At 42.1% G+C, this 20,662-nt stretch overlaps 1 protein-coding gene across 1 annotated transcript in view; it reads right to left on the bottom strand.

The window, feature by feature from the left end:
* USP10 (ubiquitin specific peptidase 10) overlaps positions 1-20,065 on the bottom strand; it is a 47,566-nt gene extending 27,501 nt beyond the window's left edge. Inside the window, exons 1-2 of the mRNA XM_021541248.3 lie at positions 19,950-20,065; positions 638-706 (exon numbers count right to left, since the gene is read on the bottom strand). Coding sequence (XP_021396923.1) covers positions 638-706; positions 19,950-19,970 — 90 coding nt within the window. The 5' untranslated portion in view covers positions 19,971-20,065. The remainder of the gene's footprint in view (positions 1-637; positions 707-19,949) is intronic.
* Between the last annotated feature and the right edge of the window lie 597 nt (positions 20,066-20,662).

Genomic DNA, 20,662 nt, shown 5'->3' with positions numbered 1-20,662 from the left:
ATGGGATAAAACTCCTCCCTATAAAGGAAAATGGTTTCATGATTGTCTACCAAGAATTAAAGAGAATAAGAGCCTACAGTACAATGTGAGTATGTAATGAACTCCAACACACAAAGACAACTGTTCCCACTCTGTGGTTCTCTCTGTCACTAATTAATTCATTATTAATGCACTTCTCAGACCTCACACACAGCCTTCTCTGTCAGCACAGCTCTGAGGGCCAGCAGTGCTCCACCTGGCCAAAAATATTAACAATCCCTGTGCTTCAAAGGCTCCTAAGACTTAGAAGCCCACCTTACAACCAACAACTCTGCTGGGAAACTTCTCAGTATCCACCTGTTAAAAAAGAGATCAAAACTGAGGTACAGGGCTGGAAAATTCATCATCAACATCCCACCACTACTGTCAGCTACTCCAGCTCTGAAAGATGACAAGCAGAATGTGGAATCATTAATTTATGTCTAAAAATTGACTTAATATCCACATACATGGAAAGAAGACTACTGAATAAAACTTTCAGTTTGTAAATTAGCAAGCCAAGTGAATGACAAATATTTGTATTGTTGTATTTCAAATTCACACAAAGAGATGGAGCTTTCAAATGTTATTTCTAAAACAAGTTTAAAGTAGAGCTTACCTCAACAGAGCATCGTGGAGTCACAAAGAACTGATTAAATTCATCAGGGCTGAACTCCCCAAAAATATACTAAAAATAAAAGAGAAGGATCTTTGTTAAAGAACTATTTATAGTCAATACAATTAATAAATTCATATTAAAATCCATTAGGATATTAGAATTCAGAAAGACCCATGTGCTGGGAGTCAGAAACTTTACCTTGCATCCCAACTCCCATCTTGGTTCCTTCCTACATCTTTAGCAAAGAACTTTAAGCTCTGAAACTGAAAGCAAAACATTTTCCTTCAAATTCCTGTTGGAGGTGATCACAAATTGCTCCTCATCCTGTGACCATTATAAAACCATGTTTTGGGTAGAGTTGTATCAGTTCATACAAGCCCCAGGCAAAGGCTGGTTTGCCTTCTAAGCTCACCCCTTACAAAATGAAAAAAAAACCCAAGAATTACTTCTCCAGAGTTCTGCTAATCTAAGGAGTTACACATGACTAAATGTACCTGAGGGCACAAAGAACTGAAACTGCTCAGGTATAGGAAAACACACAAAAATCATCAATTCTGTTATTTCTGTGCCTGAAACTCTCCATAACAAACCTAGGATAAAACATCTTTCCCCAACATTATCTTGCTGCAGCTTTTCAGATACTTTGCATATAGATAATCTCTAAAAAAAAAAAAAAAAAAAACAAAGTACCTAACAAAGAAAATTACACTAAAATGAGAAATTTAATTTACAGAAAACAAAAGATTCCCAATAAAAAGTCACAGCACCTGGAAGTTTCTATAAACTTCCACCTCCAGCTGTAATTGACTGAATAGCACTCACACATTCAGGACAGAGATATTAGGACAGAAAGAAGTTAAACAAGGAGCTGAATAAACTGACAAAATAGACAGAGAGGACTGAAAAGCACCACTCTTGGCATGTAGATAAAGGCAGGCCAGCTGGGCCCAGTACATCACAGCCCCCACTCCCATTTATCTCCGTGTTCTCCCAGGGCCATTCTGCACAATTCTCTGCTCTCCTCCAGCCTCCCACCAGAAAAGCTTCTTCAGCAGTGTCGACTCTTGCTTGTGATAAATCCTTGGCTTGGCTCTATCAAGACACAACAAACCAGAGTTGGGGCTGGGCCAGAGAAGAGAATTCCTAAAATCTGGGACATCATCTCTTCTGAAGTGCAGGCTGCTGCCACAAACTGCACACACAATAACCCAACCATAGGATTTTTTTTCCAGGCTTTAGGTGGTTTATTCCAATGGAACTTGCTGTTTACATGACTCACAGCCATCTACATTTATAAATCTCAAAGCTTAACTGAAAGAAAAATTCCACAACCATTACAAACCATCGTTTCCTTACACAAAAACTGATTTATACATGCAGCACTTTTACGTGTGGCAGAGTGTGCCCATTTTAATGGCCCCAGCAATGTAATCTGGTTTAGACTACAAACAACTCTAACAGTCAAAACAAACTGGATCATCTGTGATTCAAACACAGTTAAACATTTAATGCTTCAAAAACTCCTCCCTCAGCCAACTGCTGCCCACCAAGGGAGAATCCAACACCCAAACCCAACAGATCCCTAAATTGTACCCGAGTGTTCACAGCTCCTGGCACAGGACTCAGGTTTGGTTTATACTTTCGGTATAACCAAGGCATTTTTATTCAGCAACACAGGAACTAGAATTTAAACAGAAGAAAATCATTTGCTCACTCATCACTAAAATTATCTTTTAGGAGGTAATTTTGATGCTGTCATGCAACAGAACAAAACAATCATCTCAAGCACAGTCTATTGAAAGTTACATAAATCCAACCTTAATTTCTGCATCTAATAATATAATACAGTCATTTCATTAACCAACATTTTTTAAACTAAGTATCACAGGCCTGGTACTTCTTTCTGAGCTTCTTTTTTAATGAGGAAATACAAGACAAAATTTGAACAAAGTGATCATTAATGCTATATTAATTAACTATTTTAATGGCACATCCATATAGAGAAATCGGTGTCTATGCAACTCTTCCTGTAGAATATAAAACAGGGCTTTAAATATTTACCAACATCTCATCCTAGTCCGACTAAAGCTCAAAAAACCCAACCCATTTGGGCTTGAAATAAACAGGATTTGATCATTTGATCTGATTTTATTTACCAGTGCTTTACACCAGCATTAAGTCACCAGTTAAAAGATGGCATGAAAACTGAGAGAAATCATGTTTCCAAATAAACTTAAGGCCACAGGACTGATGCCATTAAACCTGCCCAGTTTAACCAACCTCCTCTGCCTCCAGTCAGCCTCATCTCTCCAGAAATAACTTCTGCAAGCTGGACAGAATTTTCTACTCTTTTCGAGACACAACTACGCACTTGAGTGAAAAAGAACCGTGATATCACATCCCTTGGCAAGTATAACAATCCCTACCAAAAAAAGACAGGATTCAGAGGGGAAAAATGTATTTTAAGCAATTTGAAAGACACCGTAACTCCCTGCCTGCCTGCTGTCCATCCATCCATCCATCCCAAGGAATCAGTGTACCTGGCGCTCTACAATTTACCTGTGTAAGAAAGTACTTGTTTAGTTCTGAAACACCATCAGCATTGCTGCAGTACTTACTCTGTACTATTAATTCAAATTTTGAAGGTTTTACAGCATCTTAAATGCCCAAGTAATAAGAAGTTTTAAGCAACAGCAGGCTAAGATCTTATAAAAAGTAGCACACCCTTACAAGAATAACCTCATTATCAGCATGAGCTTTTGGGGTCCTACTTGTTTGCCCTCTCAAAATTAATCCACCTAACTTCAAAATTCTCAAAGTTGCCTTCTTTTTCAAACTGACAAATAAAATCTAATGCTTGGCACATCAAACATTTAATTAAATTACTTACTCATGATCAGCATTAATTTCTCCCCCACTCCATAAATAACATTTTAACACGACAGAAATACATCAGCACGTGTTAAAAGCTTGGCCAAACTCGTTTCAGATTATTTCAATTCCAATTTTAGTATTCTCAAGTATGCAAGAAACACACAGCCATTACAACTCCACAGAAGTGATGGCTTTAATGCCCTGCTAACCTGCCCCACGCTGCCTCAACCTCTGATCCTGTACACCACAACACTTCAAGGTCCTGGTCGGGGATAACAAAGAGATTCACGAGCTCCAAGGAAAAGTGGGAGTGAGACACAGACAGCTCAGGGTCAGCTCTGGAGCAGGTGAGATTGTGCTGTGCTGGAGATAAGCTGCTTGTCCTGCTCCATCACTGCTGTGCCAAGGCAGCAGCAGCCTTTCACCTGCACCAGCAACTGCACAGCCCTGAGAGAAGGTCGAGCACTGCACGTGAGCACAGAGCTCACCTGGCCCAGGCAGCAACAGCCAGGCCTGTTCCATCAGGAGCACAAACTCAGGGGATCTGGCAACATGCAAACCCAAAGTATTTTAAAATATTACCTATGAAAAGCCGAGGCTTAATTAATTGCTCTACAAATATTTTAAGACAAAAAAAGAATATTCTCTAACACTGTTTAACATTCAATTGCTGATTTCAAAAACTGATTTTGATTCATAGCCTCAGACAAAAATGCAACTGCTTGAAAATCATGTTAAACAGTAGTCAGTGGTGCCAGTGTTTACTCACAGGAACACATGGATAAAGCTTAGGGCATCCAGTCTCCAACCAAGACTGAATGTGGAAGAAAATCTAAAGAGAACACTGGGAGAAAGTTCTGAAAATTTCCAACTGTAATGATACCCCCAGACTTACTTTTAAAGATACCTAATCCCTAAGAGGCTTAATTCAGTCCCATCTGCCCTCCCTCTCCTTTCAAACCCTCTCCACAGCCTCTGTCAGAGCTGTCTGTGCGTCCTGGCTCCTGGGAAGGAATCTCTGGCAATTTGGGGAGCAGTATTTCACTGCTCCCTCTCCCTGGAGGACTGAACCCTGCAGAGCCACCACTGCCCCTGCACTGAGTGTGCTCAAGGGTCCCTGAGAATGCCTCAGCCCCGGGAGCTTCGGTTCTGTCACACCTTAAAAGCAGTGTCAGAACAGCATCAAACAGATCCCAGGGACCTTCCACTTGCAACTGTATAAAAACCAGATGGGGAAGAACCTCCTCGGGGGGAGGCAGGGATGTGTGGGAAGAATGAGGCTCCCTGGAATTCTTGCCAAGAGGGGGTGACACACAGGTACCTCTGCTACCTTTCCACATCCTCACCAAGGTTACCAAACTTCTCCTTTGGGATGGATAAACACCTCCAAACACATTGAAGGATATATTCCATTCTGCAGCTCTCAGCAGTAACCTAGTCTGACCATTTACCAGAGATGTACAGTGTTAAAAACAATCTACACTACCCATGGTTCAACTAATGCGAGCAAACACCAACATAATAAAATGCTTTGCTTACACTACACAATCAAGTATTTATGTATTTTCCATCCAGCATCCTGAGGTTCCATAACCAATCACTTTAAAGAGACAATTACTAAGGGCTGCTTTCCACCCTGGTTTTTAAACATTGGCTTCAACATACACAAGTCTGAACTCCTGTGAGTTTTCAAATGTGAATGTCTTCTTCCAGATGTCACATGTATGAGATCAAGGATGAAAATAAAACTAACAATACTTGAATAAACCTGAAAATGAGGTCGTTTTAGAGAGGACATTACTAAAATCTTTCCCTTCAGATAATGACACTAAAAAACCAAGCACAATAATTAAAACAAAACCAGCAAAATTAAACATACTTTATGCAATTCTAAAATGGCATTTTTCTCATGAAGCTGCTGGTGACATGGGTGTTCTAATACTTTAATTTATTTGTCTTATTTGCACCTATCAAGATTTTTCTGCAATAAAGTTTGGGCATTGAATGCAAAATGCTGTCATACTCTTGGGACTATTAAAAAAAAGCTACACAACTACATCCTTAAAAATAAGCAGTCAAAGAACCAGTTAAAACTGTAGTTCTGAAATGCTTCCTGTGTGACTGAATAGGATAAAAAACCAACTGCATCTTGACTCTCTTATCCAAGTTAAAATTTTAAAATTACACAAATACTCTGCAGATGAGAATATTCTTAAAAGCGTAGCATTTTTGAAATATATTTTTTCTATAATACAAGTTAGGAATATTGAATGAATGAGACTATTAAAGCTGGAACAGTGTTTCCAGCTCACTCCTGAGCCTCTGGCACTAATTTCCATGTTCATTCTGACATGCTGCAAAGAATCAAGTTCCCTGTATTGAATCCCTGCCTCCCAACACTAATTCTCTTCAGAAAAATACTCATGTTAAACACCTTCCTTAGAGCAAATCCCAAATCCTGCTGATTGTCAGTCGCTGATGTTTCCAGTCACAACAAAACTGGAATCAGTTTCGAAGTTAATCTCTCCAATGAGATTACAGCAGTATAACATCCAGCTGCACTCCAGGAGATTCTACAGCACTTGGAACAAATCATTTCATCAATAACATCCCCATTACATCTTCAAGATATTAACTGCAGCTAGATTTTAACACAAATTACATAAAATGAATTAACCAAACAAATCTATCCAAGAAGATTTATTTTCTACCATTCAGGAATGAAAGTAAAAGTACTTATATATTTGTGTAATAGCTCTGATGACTAGGCAACATCTTAACTATGAGATAAAAGCAGCAGCAACAGGAATAATTCCAAGGAGGGGAAAAAGACCCCAAGGGTGTTAAAATACCTGAGCTGCAAGCTCTGCCCATGCTGACTGGTTTTCGCTGTGGTCCCCCTAGCCACTTTAAAAAGGAATGCTAATGTTACACCCCACTGCCTGTAATGAAATCTCCACTGGTGTTCCTGTCTAGCAGCACGAAGGCTGTCCTGGAGGAATAAAAGGAGGGTGAGTACGTGTTCCACAGCTGCTTGTCCTAGAAAAATAGGTAGAAATAGCACTGCTGCTGCATCATCATCCTGGGATCACCTGTGCTACAAGAACGCCAGGGAAATGAAGTGTCAACTTTGGCTTTCAGAAAGCATTAACGTGGCTTTCATCTACCACCCAAGAGCTTCAGATCTTCAGTCAAACTAGTTTAAGCTGCAAATACTCCCACTTCAACTGCTTTTCCATAAAGGAGTTAAAAATCCAGCTTTTACAGCTGGATTATTCCTTGCCACCACTAAATGTCTAAGCAGAAGGCCAAACAAGTCAAACTAGTTCACACTTGAACTGAAATGATGAAATAGCTGATGTATACCCTACGCTATACTTATATATATATATTAAATATATAATCTTGCCCACCAGGTTACTCCTACAAAGTGGACTTACTCTTACAGCTCTGGGATAGGCTGCAGCAGAGCAGGAAAAGGAAGCATTCAGACAGAAGTGTGTTTTCTGGCAAGGAAAAAAAGAGCACATGCATATGACTGCACTCGGGTTTTATTAGCAGAGAAAATACTCTCCCATTAGTCATCCCCGCAGCAAACAAGGCATTGCTTCCTCACCCTTTACTTCTCTCCCAATTTCTCAAGTTATTTTTATGGAAAATGTAGGCAAAAGCAGCGTTCCCACAGGTTGTCCTTTCCTCTGAGCTGAAATTCATCAAGTCTTACTACAGAGGTGATTACTTAATTGGAGACGAGGTTTGACAAACTAACAAATCTCAAGAAACTTATTGCTGACATGCTTAAAAAAAACACGGCCAAATTGTGAAACTGAAAAACAGGTTTGCTGCTCGGGCTTTTTATAGATTTTGAATTTGTAATCAGCATCCCATAACCAGGAGCTATGAAAACCACTGGCCATGTATTTACAGCTGTACCACAGTGTAAATAATATTTTAGGCAAAGCATATGTCAATATACCCTCTTTACGAAAAAATAAAAGTCGACTTTATAAAAACAAACGTATGCAAATGAAGCCACACTTGAAGGTGGGGTAGTTGCATATTAAAACTTTTAACGGCTGAAAATGCAACAAATCACAAGGAAACTCTCAGTGAAGCTGCCAGCCCTTTATCATTAGCCTGCAGCTCAAAACTAGAACATTAACACGTCTCCATAGTGCCTGGAGAAAGATCAGAGCTAGGTAAATGTAGGTCACCTAAGCCCATGAGTCAGTGCAACTCCACCTGCCCACCATTTAAGCTATCAAAGGCTCAAAAATATAGTGCATGACCAAACCTTTCCTTTTATTTTTTTCTCCCCAATTCAGGGGTTTTTTAGATGTTATTATAGAATTCTTACAGCTGAAGAAATTTACAGATTTTCTATATGTTTCACATAAATTAATCTGATGGGTTTTATTCCTTCATGAAAAAAAAAGAACTATCATCCTTAAAAAGTCATTTTCTGGTCAGAGGAAAAGGCAGATCTCTGGCTAGTAGGGAAGCACAGTTGTGACTGTCACATTACTGGAAGGACACATTTCATGACCAAATCACCCCTTACAGCCTGATTAAGTAAGGGAGCACTCACCAGTTTATCCTGAATATTGTAACTCAAATATTCACAAAAGCAGAGCAGGTTGTACTCTTTTTATCAATTATATAACATACTTCAAATCAAAGCAACAAACTGAACAACAACCATAGAAAATCCTGCCAATTGCTTACACCCAAACAAGTTCTGTTTATGTATGCTCCTCATTCTGTTTCAAATAATGAGGTGCCTGTTGGCACTCCTCTATTTCAAACAGCAGCTGCCACAAAGTGCATCCAGCCCAAGGAAGTCGTCTATAAAATGGTCAGTGTAGTGAGCAGTGGGGAGAAAAAGGGAGTGGAAGAATAAAAACCAACCCATGTCACACAGGCACCACTGCATTTCTGAGTGAGCTGTTCCACAAAGACTCCTTATCTTCCCACGTGCAGGAACTGCACCAGCAGAAAACCTCTGCTGCTTCACATTTCAGATTTGCCCCAGCTGATATTCTCCTGTTCCAGAAAACAAAGAAAAAGCCCACCGAAACAGGCACGATCTTATTTTGTAAATAATCACAGCATAAGGCGGGCAATGCAACTGTAGCACTCGTACATGACCATAAAGCAATGGCCCCTGACAGGAGAACTGTATCTACATTTTATATACAACTTTTAATTTGCATCCCGTGGCACACCATCGAGTGTTCTGGATGAGAAAACAACTCCCCTGCACCTTCCCCTGGCACTCCAGGTAGGAACACACATGAAGAGCAGGCATTTGGGGACTACAGCAGGAGTACCTGCAAAGTGCATTCCAGGCAAGAGCAGAGGGAGGTAACTGAATTGTGAGAGGTGATTACATCAACTCTTGGCTCTTTGGAGAGCAAAAGTAGGAATTACTGACACCTTTCCACCACCACTACAAACCCACAGAACATCTGCCTGTGATAAAGTAGTAACATTTTCCTGTTTTCTTGTTATGTTAAATCTAAATACAAGCCAAACAAAAATATTTTCCTATAATAATCTCCAAGCTGGCAGTCCTCACAAATATCAAATGAAAAAGAAATACTTCCCAAACAAGGAGATTGGTCCTTCCTCAGTTCTGAATTCAAGCACCATGGTTGGTAAAAAACCTCTGGCCAAGGCTCTATCTCTTCACACCCTCTAGAAGTTTGGAAACACCAGCTCCAGGCTGGTTGCTCATAACTCAGCAAACACATTTACTTCAAGCTCTGCAGGCTCCTCTTGCACTGAACTAGCTACTGAGTCTATGTGCAAATTGGAAACTCTCTCTATAATGAAGAGCAAAAATAATTAAGACTTGCATTATTCTGATTTGTCACTGCATGATAAGCTCTGAGGAAACAGAAGCTGGAACATGAAGTTCCTCAAGAACACAGCCAGTTTAACTACTCTTTTATTACAGGTGGAGCAGGCAAAACAATCCCTTAGTAATTTTATCTAATACTTCCCAGCAGAAAACCCTTAGTGCTGGCCTTTTTTTTTTGCTCTGCCAAACTAAAATCATTAGAGCTGCAAGCTTCAGTGCCAGATACCTTCAGTGGGATGAAGTTCTAAGAGCACTGTGGTAAAATCAGTTCTGCATCTGGAGAACACTGAGTCACATTTAAAAGCAAATTGCCTTGGAAGACCTCACAGCTGTCCAAGCACATTCCATAAATCCTTTTTCTGTGGTTTACAAAACCTTTATCTAGCAGATACTCCAGCAGCTAAGATCCTGAAGGATTGTTTTCCACAAGCTTCGCTCAGTTCCTCAATGTGCAAAACCTGCAGATGCATCTTCCCTGCCATCCCCAGAGTCTGCAGTACCAGGAGCCAGCACATTCCTGCCCTGGCCAGGCAGGATGCTCTGGGCTGAGGGAACAAAGCCTGGCTTTCCTGGAATGGCTTCCAGCTCAGAGACTGCAGAGCTGCCCTGGCACCGGCACTACCACAGCAAAGCCTTTCTGCCCATCTTGCTGTATCTGAGTTTACCTCACAGGCTGCTTTTATCCTTCAAATTCATGGTTTAAAAAAGAAAAACCAACAGATCTAGACTTGGGTGATGTTATTAAAAAGGAGAAGTCAGAAGCAGAGCTCTAGGAGTAAAAAAAAGGAAGAATCTGACATTAAAGAAATGAAATAGATTAAATATGGGCATGCTGTAAGTAGTTCAAAAATATTACAATTGGCTTGAAGAGGCCAAAGATGAGGAACAAGAGTTAGATGAAGAGCTGACAGAGGAGCTGAAGTTATTGGTAGAGAAAGCAAAGGAGAAAAAAAAATTGAAATTGGGTTTTGTGCCTCCCAGACCACTCTCCCTTCCAAAAGCTGAACTATCACCCAAAATTCTGGAGTGACTTAGTCCTACTGTTGAGAGGAATCTCTTTAATTCAGTTCCAGCAGTTTGTATCTCACACTCCCTCTCTTGTGAGCTGCTCCATGTGACTGGACAGTGAGTGCCCTCCCCATGCAGGTGAAGGTGCCAACCTTGCAGGTACAGCAGCCAGTATTCAGGATGGCACCCTATTATTTTAAATATGGAAATTACACTAAAAATTAGGCTTTTAACATACAGCAATCAAAAGCAAAGCTGCAAAATTTAGACTGCTTACATCTTCATTAGATTCCCACTAGTTTGTGTATGTTTGATATTTTCTTTGCTGATTTCCACTACTCTCATCTTCACAGAGGACAAATACCTCAAAGGATCAATCCAGACCATCCAAGGGAACCATTCCAACCTGGGCAGTGAGGAGATTGCTGCTCCTATTTGTCAAGCAAGCTAGGAAATAGAGTTTTCTTAATACAATAAAGAAAAGTGGGAAAAAGAATGCATAGCCTCTGAATTACTGCAGCTAAATTGTGGAAAACTAAAATCTTTCTCTAACAGCAGCTCAGCAAAGGAATCACCCACACAATGCTTTTCACAAGCAATTACTCAGGGCAGGATTTAGGATAGCTAAGATTAGGTGAGGTAAAAATTAGCTATCTGGACTCCATCCTGACAAGGAACACAGATTAACACTTTTGGAAAGCAGCTAAGCCCACCTGCCCAGGACTCATATGCCTCTTTTGATAGCCTAACTTCACATCTCAACCCTAAATTTTTGAAAAGCCGAATGCTTAGAACATTTTGCTGGATTGACAATCTCATCTCTTCTCCACAGGCCGAATGATCAGCGAGGTGATTACTGACAAATTGAGAAAAACTTATCCAGATGACTTTTTATTTATTTTTTTCCGCTGGTGGAAGGAGTGTTAAAGAAGTGAGGAACCAGAGCCAAGCAGAATATACAAGTGGCCAGGAACAAGGAAGAATGAGACTTTCCCCTCTGCGAGTTGTGACCTGTCAAAAATGGGTTATCTCATAGAGAAACAGCCAAAAATAAACCAGAGACTATGTGAAAAACACAATGATTGGTAAATGACTCATGGGGATCACAGAAACAAAACACAACTATCACTACAGAATAAAGTCACCAATATTTTAAGTTCTGTATCAGCTGAAGTTTGAACCTGCAGAGGTTCTTGCTGTGCTTTCTCCTGAAGGAACTCCAGCCCCTTCCAGGACACCACATGGATGTGGGATGTCCCATGAGGACAGCATCCCATGTTCTGATTCCCAGGACATTCTCAGCCATCCACCTCCTATACCAGCCCAACACATGGCAGGTGGAAACCTGCATGGATCTGGCAAAACCTGTGACAGCAACTTTGTATTTTGAAGGGGTTTGCAAGTTAAAATGAAAATTGGGACACCACACATATGCCACCGCCTCCCGAGACAGTTTTAGAGCTTAAGTGTCTGCAAAACAACTTTATGTAGATGCAACACAGCTGTTAAAACAAATGCACAGATTAATACACTGCTGCCACCAAAGCCCAAACAGTAAGCATAGTACATACTCATATTTTTAAGTGACAGCATTAAAAATTGGGTATGAGTATGGCAGCAGGTATACAGCAAGAAAAAAAATCTTAAAATTGTCAAAGTTAAGCTCATTCCAAAAGACTACCACTGATAATGCTGCTACTTTATGTCTTTCCTTGTACAACATCTTCTGTCAGCATTCAGAATTCTTTTGCACATATGAATGAACAGAATGCACAAAACAGCACTCCAGATACTTCCCAACACATTTAGAGTCTCAAAGATACTGAAATTCTTTTGCTTTCTGAAGGTAAAAAAGCAATCAAACCAGAATATTCTGACAAACTGCTGAAGCCCCCAGTGCTCAGAGAGCAGAGCACACCCGCAGCTCGTGTACCCTCCAGGCAGGCAGGAGTTGAGTCACCACCTCCTTGGATGAGCAGCTCGGAACGGGAATATCGACACCAGCAGGAGCACAGGCAGCTCTGCTCTGGCTCTTCAGCTGCCTCAGTGCAGGGCCAGAGGCAGGAGCAGCTCTGTCTGCAGTGTCCCTGCTCTCACCCACAGCTCCACCAGCTCGTCTGCAGCTCCAGCACCCCGTGTCTCCTCTCCCTCACCCATCCGTGGCTTTGGAGACCCCACTGAAGTACCACCAAATCGTCATCTGGCCCACAATGCAGACAAGGTTGAGCAACAATGATGAGACCACACCCTCAACCCTCACGCTCTTCTGCACACTCTGAACCTGTGAGACTTTCCACTTCCGAACAACACCAACTTTGGTGGTTTTTGGAAGAACATGCTCCCCATAGGTCTGTTCACTTCCTCCTTTGGTCCCAAATCTAATTAAGAGATCTTGCAAATCATAATGACATTCAGTAAAGCAATGAATTGCACAACTGTTCAAAATGGTTGTTTTGCAAGTAAGGCAGAAAACACAAACTGAACTAGAAAATACAAACTGATTTAAATTTCACATTAGAGATGTCTGTCATTAACAAATATTACTGGCTACTCAGTAAACACACTGGATGTGCTAGACATTCAGACCCGCCAATAAGCAGTTGTTCACTAATTACAAGTGGTTTTTTTCAAGCTGTCACAAAACAAATAAATTTAGAGCACACACGCTTTGGTATGGTTTGAATACCAAATGGCTAAAAACCACCTTAACTCTTAGCTCATCTCTTTCCTAACCATAAAAATCCAGGAGGAATTCAGACCAATTATGAAGTCACACTACCATGAAAACACAGGCTCCACAGCTCAGCCCCACTGGAGCACTGCTGCTGGGCAGGAGGGACCCCTCCGAGCCCCTGGCACCCACCACTGCCAGCAGCACAAAGCAAAGGGGAAAAATGTGCACAGCTGCCCTACCACACCACTCTGCAGGGCTCAACGCCAATGATAACTTGGAGAAATCTCTATTTCAATGATGTGATTGGATCAAATCAGAAAATCGTATCAGCCTTAATGTGACAATCATTAGTGTCAAGTGTAATACACATCCACTGCCTTTATCCTCTCCAGTTGAGGAAACAGCTCTGGCAACACCTGGAACACCACGGCAGCATCTGCCACCTGGACTCACAGCAACAAGAGTGACCACCACAGCCTGGTGACCACCACAGCCCAGAACTATGTCTGGACTACGGTGAAGTTCAAGAGACTGAGACCATGAACCTGTTGACAGGAACAAATTCAACAGTTTTATTTCTTCTGCTCTGAAAGCTGACTGATCCTCTTTCACGCTTCTGACTCTGCTGCACTTACATTTTCTGTTGCTTGCAATGCCAGGATGACAATTTTATGTATCTCGTTTTTGTCTGCTCTGAAAGCACACTAACTGCATAAACTCTTTTTTTGTTGTTGTTGTTTCAAGTTCTATTGGGGAGTTCTCACCATGTGTGATGAAATGTGGAAGCCTAAACTTCTTAACGGCAATGGTCTATGGTCACAGCCCTTAACTGAGAAGAAAGTGAGTACTGCCTAAATAAGTGGAAATTGCCTCAATAAGTTGTCTTTGACTTTTTTCCAACTTTCTATCAATTAACGACAGTGCTCCACAGGCATTTTCAAACTGTTGTGGTTTTGGATTTGTATCCCAAAGGCAGCAGCAGAACAGAAAGTGAGGTTTTCCATGCTGTAAGGACATCAGAGTGCTATTTCTTTCTTTCTTTGGTCAGCTAGCTATTATTAGAACCCATGAGATTTAATGGCTAGACTAAGTAGACTGGAACTCAAGAGAACTCGATTCTTTTTGCAATTCAGCTGTTACCTGTGCTGACAATGACTCTTTTCCTTTCTGCTTGACTTCCCTCTCCTTTTTACCCTATCTACTCACATTTAAAATGACAAGGCCATCCCACACTATATACCAGCCTCCTTTTGAACTGAATATCCTCCCTAAGTAACATAGTCCAAAGCCATTATTTGAATACAACTAATCTAATTGCCTGCCTCTACCATTAAACAAATTAACTGAACTTTTGTCGCTTCCCTCTCCATCCAGCCTAAAGCTTACACCAAGAATTCAAGGGATTATCAGTATCTTACCTATTTGAACAGGTTGTTCTATTACCTACAAAGACATCCCACTCCATCAAGACAAAACATTTTTGGACCAGAAGCTTTCACTTATTTGTATGGATGATACACGACTTCTGTATTTTTGAGTTACAGTGGCAAATCCATTGTCAGTGTGCAACATTCATGGGGAAAAATGAGGCAGGAAATATGTGAATCACTTGAGCAGGCTCTAAACGTTGTATGAAAAAATATGCCCAGTGCACTGAGGGAATAGCTCAACTATTTCTGCTGGTCTGCCCAGTGGATTTCAAACAAAATAAGAAGTCTTTCATACACAAAATTCTTTGAAGAAAACCTACTTTCTTGCATGTTTTTTTAAATGCATTTTTCACACAACCTTTAGAGACAAGCTCTTCTTTACAGCTTCTTACAGATTGTGCAGTTTTCTCTTCCACCTCAAAGCAGAGCCTCACTTGGGGTATTTACTTTTTTAACAAAGCAAAAAAATTTCAGATCCCTTAAGTGGTTTTCCAGTTTGTGTTAACATTACCATCGATGGCAGCCCATCTATATCCCTTTCTTTCCTACTATAATTCCAATGCAAATAATACACGGTGCTTCTTTTAAAGCTTCTATCCATGATGTGAATTCACATTTAATACTACAAGCAGCAAATTCCCCAAAGTGCTCCTGGTACATTTCTTTCCTACGGCAGTGACATTGGTGGCTACCACAGAATCTCAACAAGCCTTTCTTGATTTGAAGAACAGATGTTTTTTTCCACAAGGTGTACGATTCAAAGAAGCCTTACACAAACATTTTGTTAAGGCTACTGTGATTTAATCTTCCTCCTGCACACTACTGGTGAAGAAAAACAGACCTTGTAGCACACACTGAAGATCAATAGATCATATGCTGCCAAACAAGGAGGAAAAGTTCTTACACATATTTAAAATATCAGGAATATCTGGAAATAAATTAGGTATTAGAGAGTCAAATACAAAATGAAAAGACTTCAAAGTTTTACTCTATTAAAGCATTAATGAATATATTAACATGAGCACTAACAAAACAGAATCCTTTTAAGTGTTTTAAAAATAACCAACACAGTCCCATTATTGGAAATACTTAAAACACAGTCTTAAATACCTATGGCACAATTTCATAAAACAAAAATAGGTTTCAGAACCTCAATTTTAAAATATCAGACTATTCTATTATGGAATGTCTGAATATACAAACACACACACATGTACACACACACACACTTTTTTCACCATGAAGCATTACCCTTTGTTCCCTAATCCCCAGTTGTATGTTTAATGATCACACATAAAACACTTCCATCAAAAAGAAAAACCGCAGTTCCAGCATGTTTAATTCTTTGGAAATGAACATCTACATTGCTGAAATGGCATTAGAGTGACAAATGACTATAATCCAATGGCCCAAGGCCAGCAACTTCTATTCTAACAGATCTGGCAGTTTTGTACAACACAGCACGTTGTGTGTCGATCACTAAGAAATGAGACTGCTCAGTTTACCTACAAACAAAACCCCACTTAACTTTACAAGTATTTTAACAGCTACATGAATGGAAAGACCAGTATGTCTGAGCAACTGCCTACAGAAACTGGATTTATTAATAGGTAAACGGCTGGATCCATTCTAAGAAGTCTCCAGATCAGTGCTATAGTCTAGAATACACAGAATAAATAGCAGTGATTCACAAAACCTGTGGGTTTTAGCCTATTTGCATGCTGCCATATAGTTCCAAATTTAAGTTCTATGTCAGTTTTCCCAGACTTCCTTTTTTTAAGTCAACCAACCCACATTCACCCACTTTACTCTGTGTGGATTCACCATTCACATTTTAGAAAGGCAAATGATCCCTTCTGGCTACCGAAACTCCCGGTTTCAGCTGCAGCCCCAATTCCCAAGATCACAGAAGCCTGGAATAACTGCTCACTCCATGGGTAAAAGATGAGCCCAGACCCTTCTGAGCAATGAAAAAAAGCCAAATTCAGCTTTTTCAGACCTTTAAAAGACGACAGCAACTGAGCAGCTGCAGCAAGATGGGGCACTCACACACCTCCCTCCAATTCCACTCCCAGCAGCTCTTTCCCACGGCCACCTTTTATTTTGTGTTCAGGGTGTCCCCCACATCTTCAGTGGATTTCACAAACCTGACACAATCCAACTGCCCCATCCCCAAACATTTCTTTCTGCCCGTGAGGACACTCCAACGTTACACATCTGTACACAAGAAACTCATCCAGCTGCATAACAACCATTTTTTGGACATTATTTTCACGACATCGATTTCCTAATCACCACAAACATCAGGCAAGACACTGCAAAGACAGCACAGCACAAATGCCTGCAGGCTGCTGCTTTTTTTTATTTTTCTTTTTTTTTTTTTTTTGGTCTTCTAGAAAGAGTCCTGGCTTAAGAAAACATCAAACTGCACCCTGCCAGGGAGCAGCCCTCCAAGCCGGCCATAAAAGAAGCAGTTTGCAGTGCAGTGTTTCAGGGAGTCAGGTTGCATGCCATGTTCTGAGTTCCAGTTCTTCTGGTTGCCAGGCCAGACACAACCTGGGTGAGGATGAGCAGCTTAGGAGCTGTTTCAGCTTTTTTTTCTCAGCTCAAACTCGCCTGGTTTTCACTTCAGCCGGGTTTGGGGCCAACGTGGTACATTTAAAATGGCACCGAGTTCATTTGACACCACAGTAATGGTGGGAGAGCAAAACAAGCATAAATGATTCATTCTGCTATGGTATCCTTTCTTCTGCTTAACTTGTTTTCACAGGATTTACAAATGATGCGCCTGTATTAATTCTTTCTATGAAAAACAATAGAAAAAGTGGCTGAAACAACTGTTTATACAGTTCCTACTGAGTTTTATTCTTTACAGAGAAATAGTTTTTAAGTTGTCCTTTTTTATTTTTTCCAAGAGATTTTTAGATGCCCTTGATGACAAGTGGTTTTAACTAGATCAGCTTAACATCTTTAGTGTCATGGAGCAATACACAGCAGGTTTACTTGTAGCTCACCTTAAAAAAAGGACAGACTGTGAGTACAGTCAGCACACACCCAGCAGACCGACAGCAACACTTAAACCTCATGAGATGATTATGAAATAGTGACATGGAATAGAGGCACAAACACCAGCAATATCTGAACTGTGCTATCAAACGCTTCTGCGCCTGCTGAGCTGGCCACCCAAAATCAATGGAAATATTCAATATGATGGGGTTTCAGGAGTCATTTGTCACAATGTGCAAACTGACTGATGAAATATTTCTGCCCACTATTCCATGAATCCATCCATTGGCAGAAATCTGACTCTGCATTTTAGCTGGAGGAGCAGCGGGATTTTCTTGAAGATGTTTTTTCCCCTGTGTGACAAAAAATGCCTCAATGGTGGTACACCCAAATTAGAGATATGGAAGAAGAAAACACTTCTGTCTACTTCTGCATCATGACATGAACATAATGACTCAATAATCTTATTTATCTTGTACTCAGAACAGGCAAGTTTTATCAAAACTTTCTTACTTTTTCTACTCATCTGCAATACTACCATCCTAAAACAAAAAGGAAACATCTACATGTGAAACTGCATCCCTGAACTTATTATCTTCAGGCTTTTCATCCCAAAGGCTGCAAAACATTGTTACCTTAATTCAGCATCACAGCACTGTTCTGGAAGATGTACTCAAATAAATCCCAGACATCATCTCAATAAACTGGTTAAAATGGATAAAAAACCCCAAAACCAGTAATATGAACAAAGCATTAGCTAAACAGTATCTTACAAATGTGCTTCCACAATATATATGTTCCACATTTTATACTATCTAATACAAATAATATAAGTTCAGCAGCAACCACACGAGGCCTAAAATTCACCTTTACCTACAGAGGGGGATGATTTAAAATAGTCTATGCTCAAGTTGCTACTAAAGATGAATTTACAGCCCAGTTTTAATTTCAGCTATGGAGCATTTCACCATAAACTAAATCATCAGCCTAAGTTTTCTTGTTTTCAAGTACACCAGCAAAATTATGTACAGACCAAGACACATCCTTAACTCTGCTGAATCATGAAAATAGCTGCATTTTAAACCCCCAAGTTATCAAACTGACCACATGCATGGCTGAGAGGGGAGAAAGCAGGCAGTGAAACAACTCTTGAGTCGGACACTGAATCCTCCTGAGGTATCTGCATTCAAAAATCATTCACTGGGACAATAAAAAAGGTCCAAAAGTAAGTGAGTTTCCCTTACTTTGAAATAAAACTAGAAGGACGCAAATTTTTAAAATTAGTCTTAATTTTGAAACAAACTCCAGACACTGCAGCTGCCTTAAGAACACCCACATTAACAAAGGCACTCACGTTTTGCCCTCAAACATAAATAAATCAAGCTGGACAAGAAATGTCGGTATAGTTTTCACCAATTACAAACTTTTTAAAATGGAAATGCCAGTGCCACCAGTTCACATCTTTATTTGATGTGTAACTTAACTTAATGGAGGAAAAAACCCTGAAACCTACAGAACTTACAATAAAGCATCACCCTGTTCGAAATTACTTACATTTTATGAAACGTGCTTCCTATGACAGAAGACACGGATCCTTAACAAAATTATGTTTAACACCACCACAGTTTTCTAAACTTTATTATTTGCTAAACAAAAAAGTTGCTCAAAGTCCTTGCAAATAAAACACTCCAGAGCTCCACACGCTTTTCCTGACATTCCTGCTTCCAATCTCTTTGGGAGAAAAACCTTAAGGGAAATAGAGAAGCGAACCCATTCAATAATTCGCTCTAAGCACACACTGGATTAGCCCAGGAACCCAGCTGTAAAGTTCCAGCGAAAAACCACCACGACTGCAGTTTTTTTTCCACTCGGTGCACAAATCTCCGGGCTGGTTCAGCCAGTGGGATCCATGGAATCCGCACACGCATCCCCGTGCACGGCGATCTTGCAACACTCAGCCCTTTGCACCCCGATGCGCCGGGGTTTATCGAGTGTTTGGGCGGGGGGGAGGGGGGAGGATTAGTTTACAAATCTCCTTATTCCCTTCTCGTTATAGAAACGTTTCTGCCTCTCCCCCCACTCCAAAAAATTAAAAAGCGCAGCCGGAGCGATGCGCTCTGTCCGAGCCGCCCTCGGGCGGGGGCTCAGCACCGACACCCCCGCCCCGGGCCCCGGCGTGGCGACACCGACACCGGAGCGGGGCCGGCCCCCCGCACTCCGGACCCCTCCGGGATGGGAATTCCGCCCCGGGAGCGCCGGATCCGCCACCCCCGCGAGCAGCGAGGCCGCCCCACCGCCCTCGGCACATTCAATGAACGTGCACAATCACCCTGGGCCTACTCCCGGCCACCACGCTCCCCCCCCTCCTCCTCCAACATCCCGGGGCCCGCCCGCCGCCGGGAGCCCGGCGGGGTCCGGGCGCGGTGGCGCAGGGCTGCCCGCGGGCCCGGGCGGTACCTGAGCGCCGTGCAGGGCCATGGCGCCCCGCGTCCCCGGGGAGCTCGGCGGTCCCGGCCCCTCACGCCGCCGCCCCCGCCGCCGCCATCTTCTCCCTCGCACGCACCAGCCGGGCCGGGCGGGCGGGCGCGCGCCGCACCGCGCATGCGCCGTCCCCGCCCGCCCGCTGCGCGCGCACGGGGCGGGAGCTGAGGGCGCCCAGGGAAAAGGGCGGGAGGCGGCTCCGCCCCCCTGAGGGGAGCGGGGCGGGAAGGCGGGCGGGGAGCCCCGAGAGCGTCTCCGCAACGCCGCGCCCGGCATCGCCCCTGTGGGAGGGTGAGGGAGCGGGGAGGGTTTAGCCTGGGGAAGAGGAGGCTGAGAGGGGTATCTCGTTAGTGCGTGTGAAGAAATATCGGCAGGGCGGGTGCCAAAAGGATCGCAGAATCATGGGATGGGTTGGGTTGGGAGGGAGCTTAAAGACGATCCAGTTCCGCCCCCTGCCATGGGCAGAGACGCTTTTTGCTATCGCAGGTCGCTCCAAGCGCTGTCCGGCCTGGCTTGGGCACTGCCAGGGATGCAGGGCGGCCACGGCTGCTCTGGGCGCCTGTGCCAGGCTGGTGCTCAACAACAGGACAAGCAGCAGTGGCCATAAACTAAACCATAAAGAAGTTTCAGCTCAACATGAGAGGGAATTTCTGTTCACGTAAGGTGGCAGAGCTCTGGAATAGCTGCCC

This window comes from Lonchura striata, chromosome 11, assembly GCF_050655825.1.
Source record: "Lonchura striata isolate lonStrDom1 chromosome 11, ASM5065582v1, whole genome shotgun sequence".
Classification (NCBI taxonomy): domain Eukaryota; kingdom Metazoa; phylum Chordata; class Aves; order Passeriformes; family Estrildidae; genus Lonchura; species Lonchura striata.
Note: the sequence above shows the minus strand (reverse complement) of the source record. Positions and strands in the feature narration are given on the sequence as shown.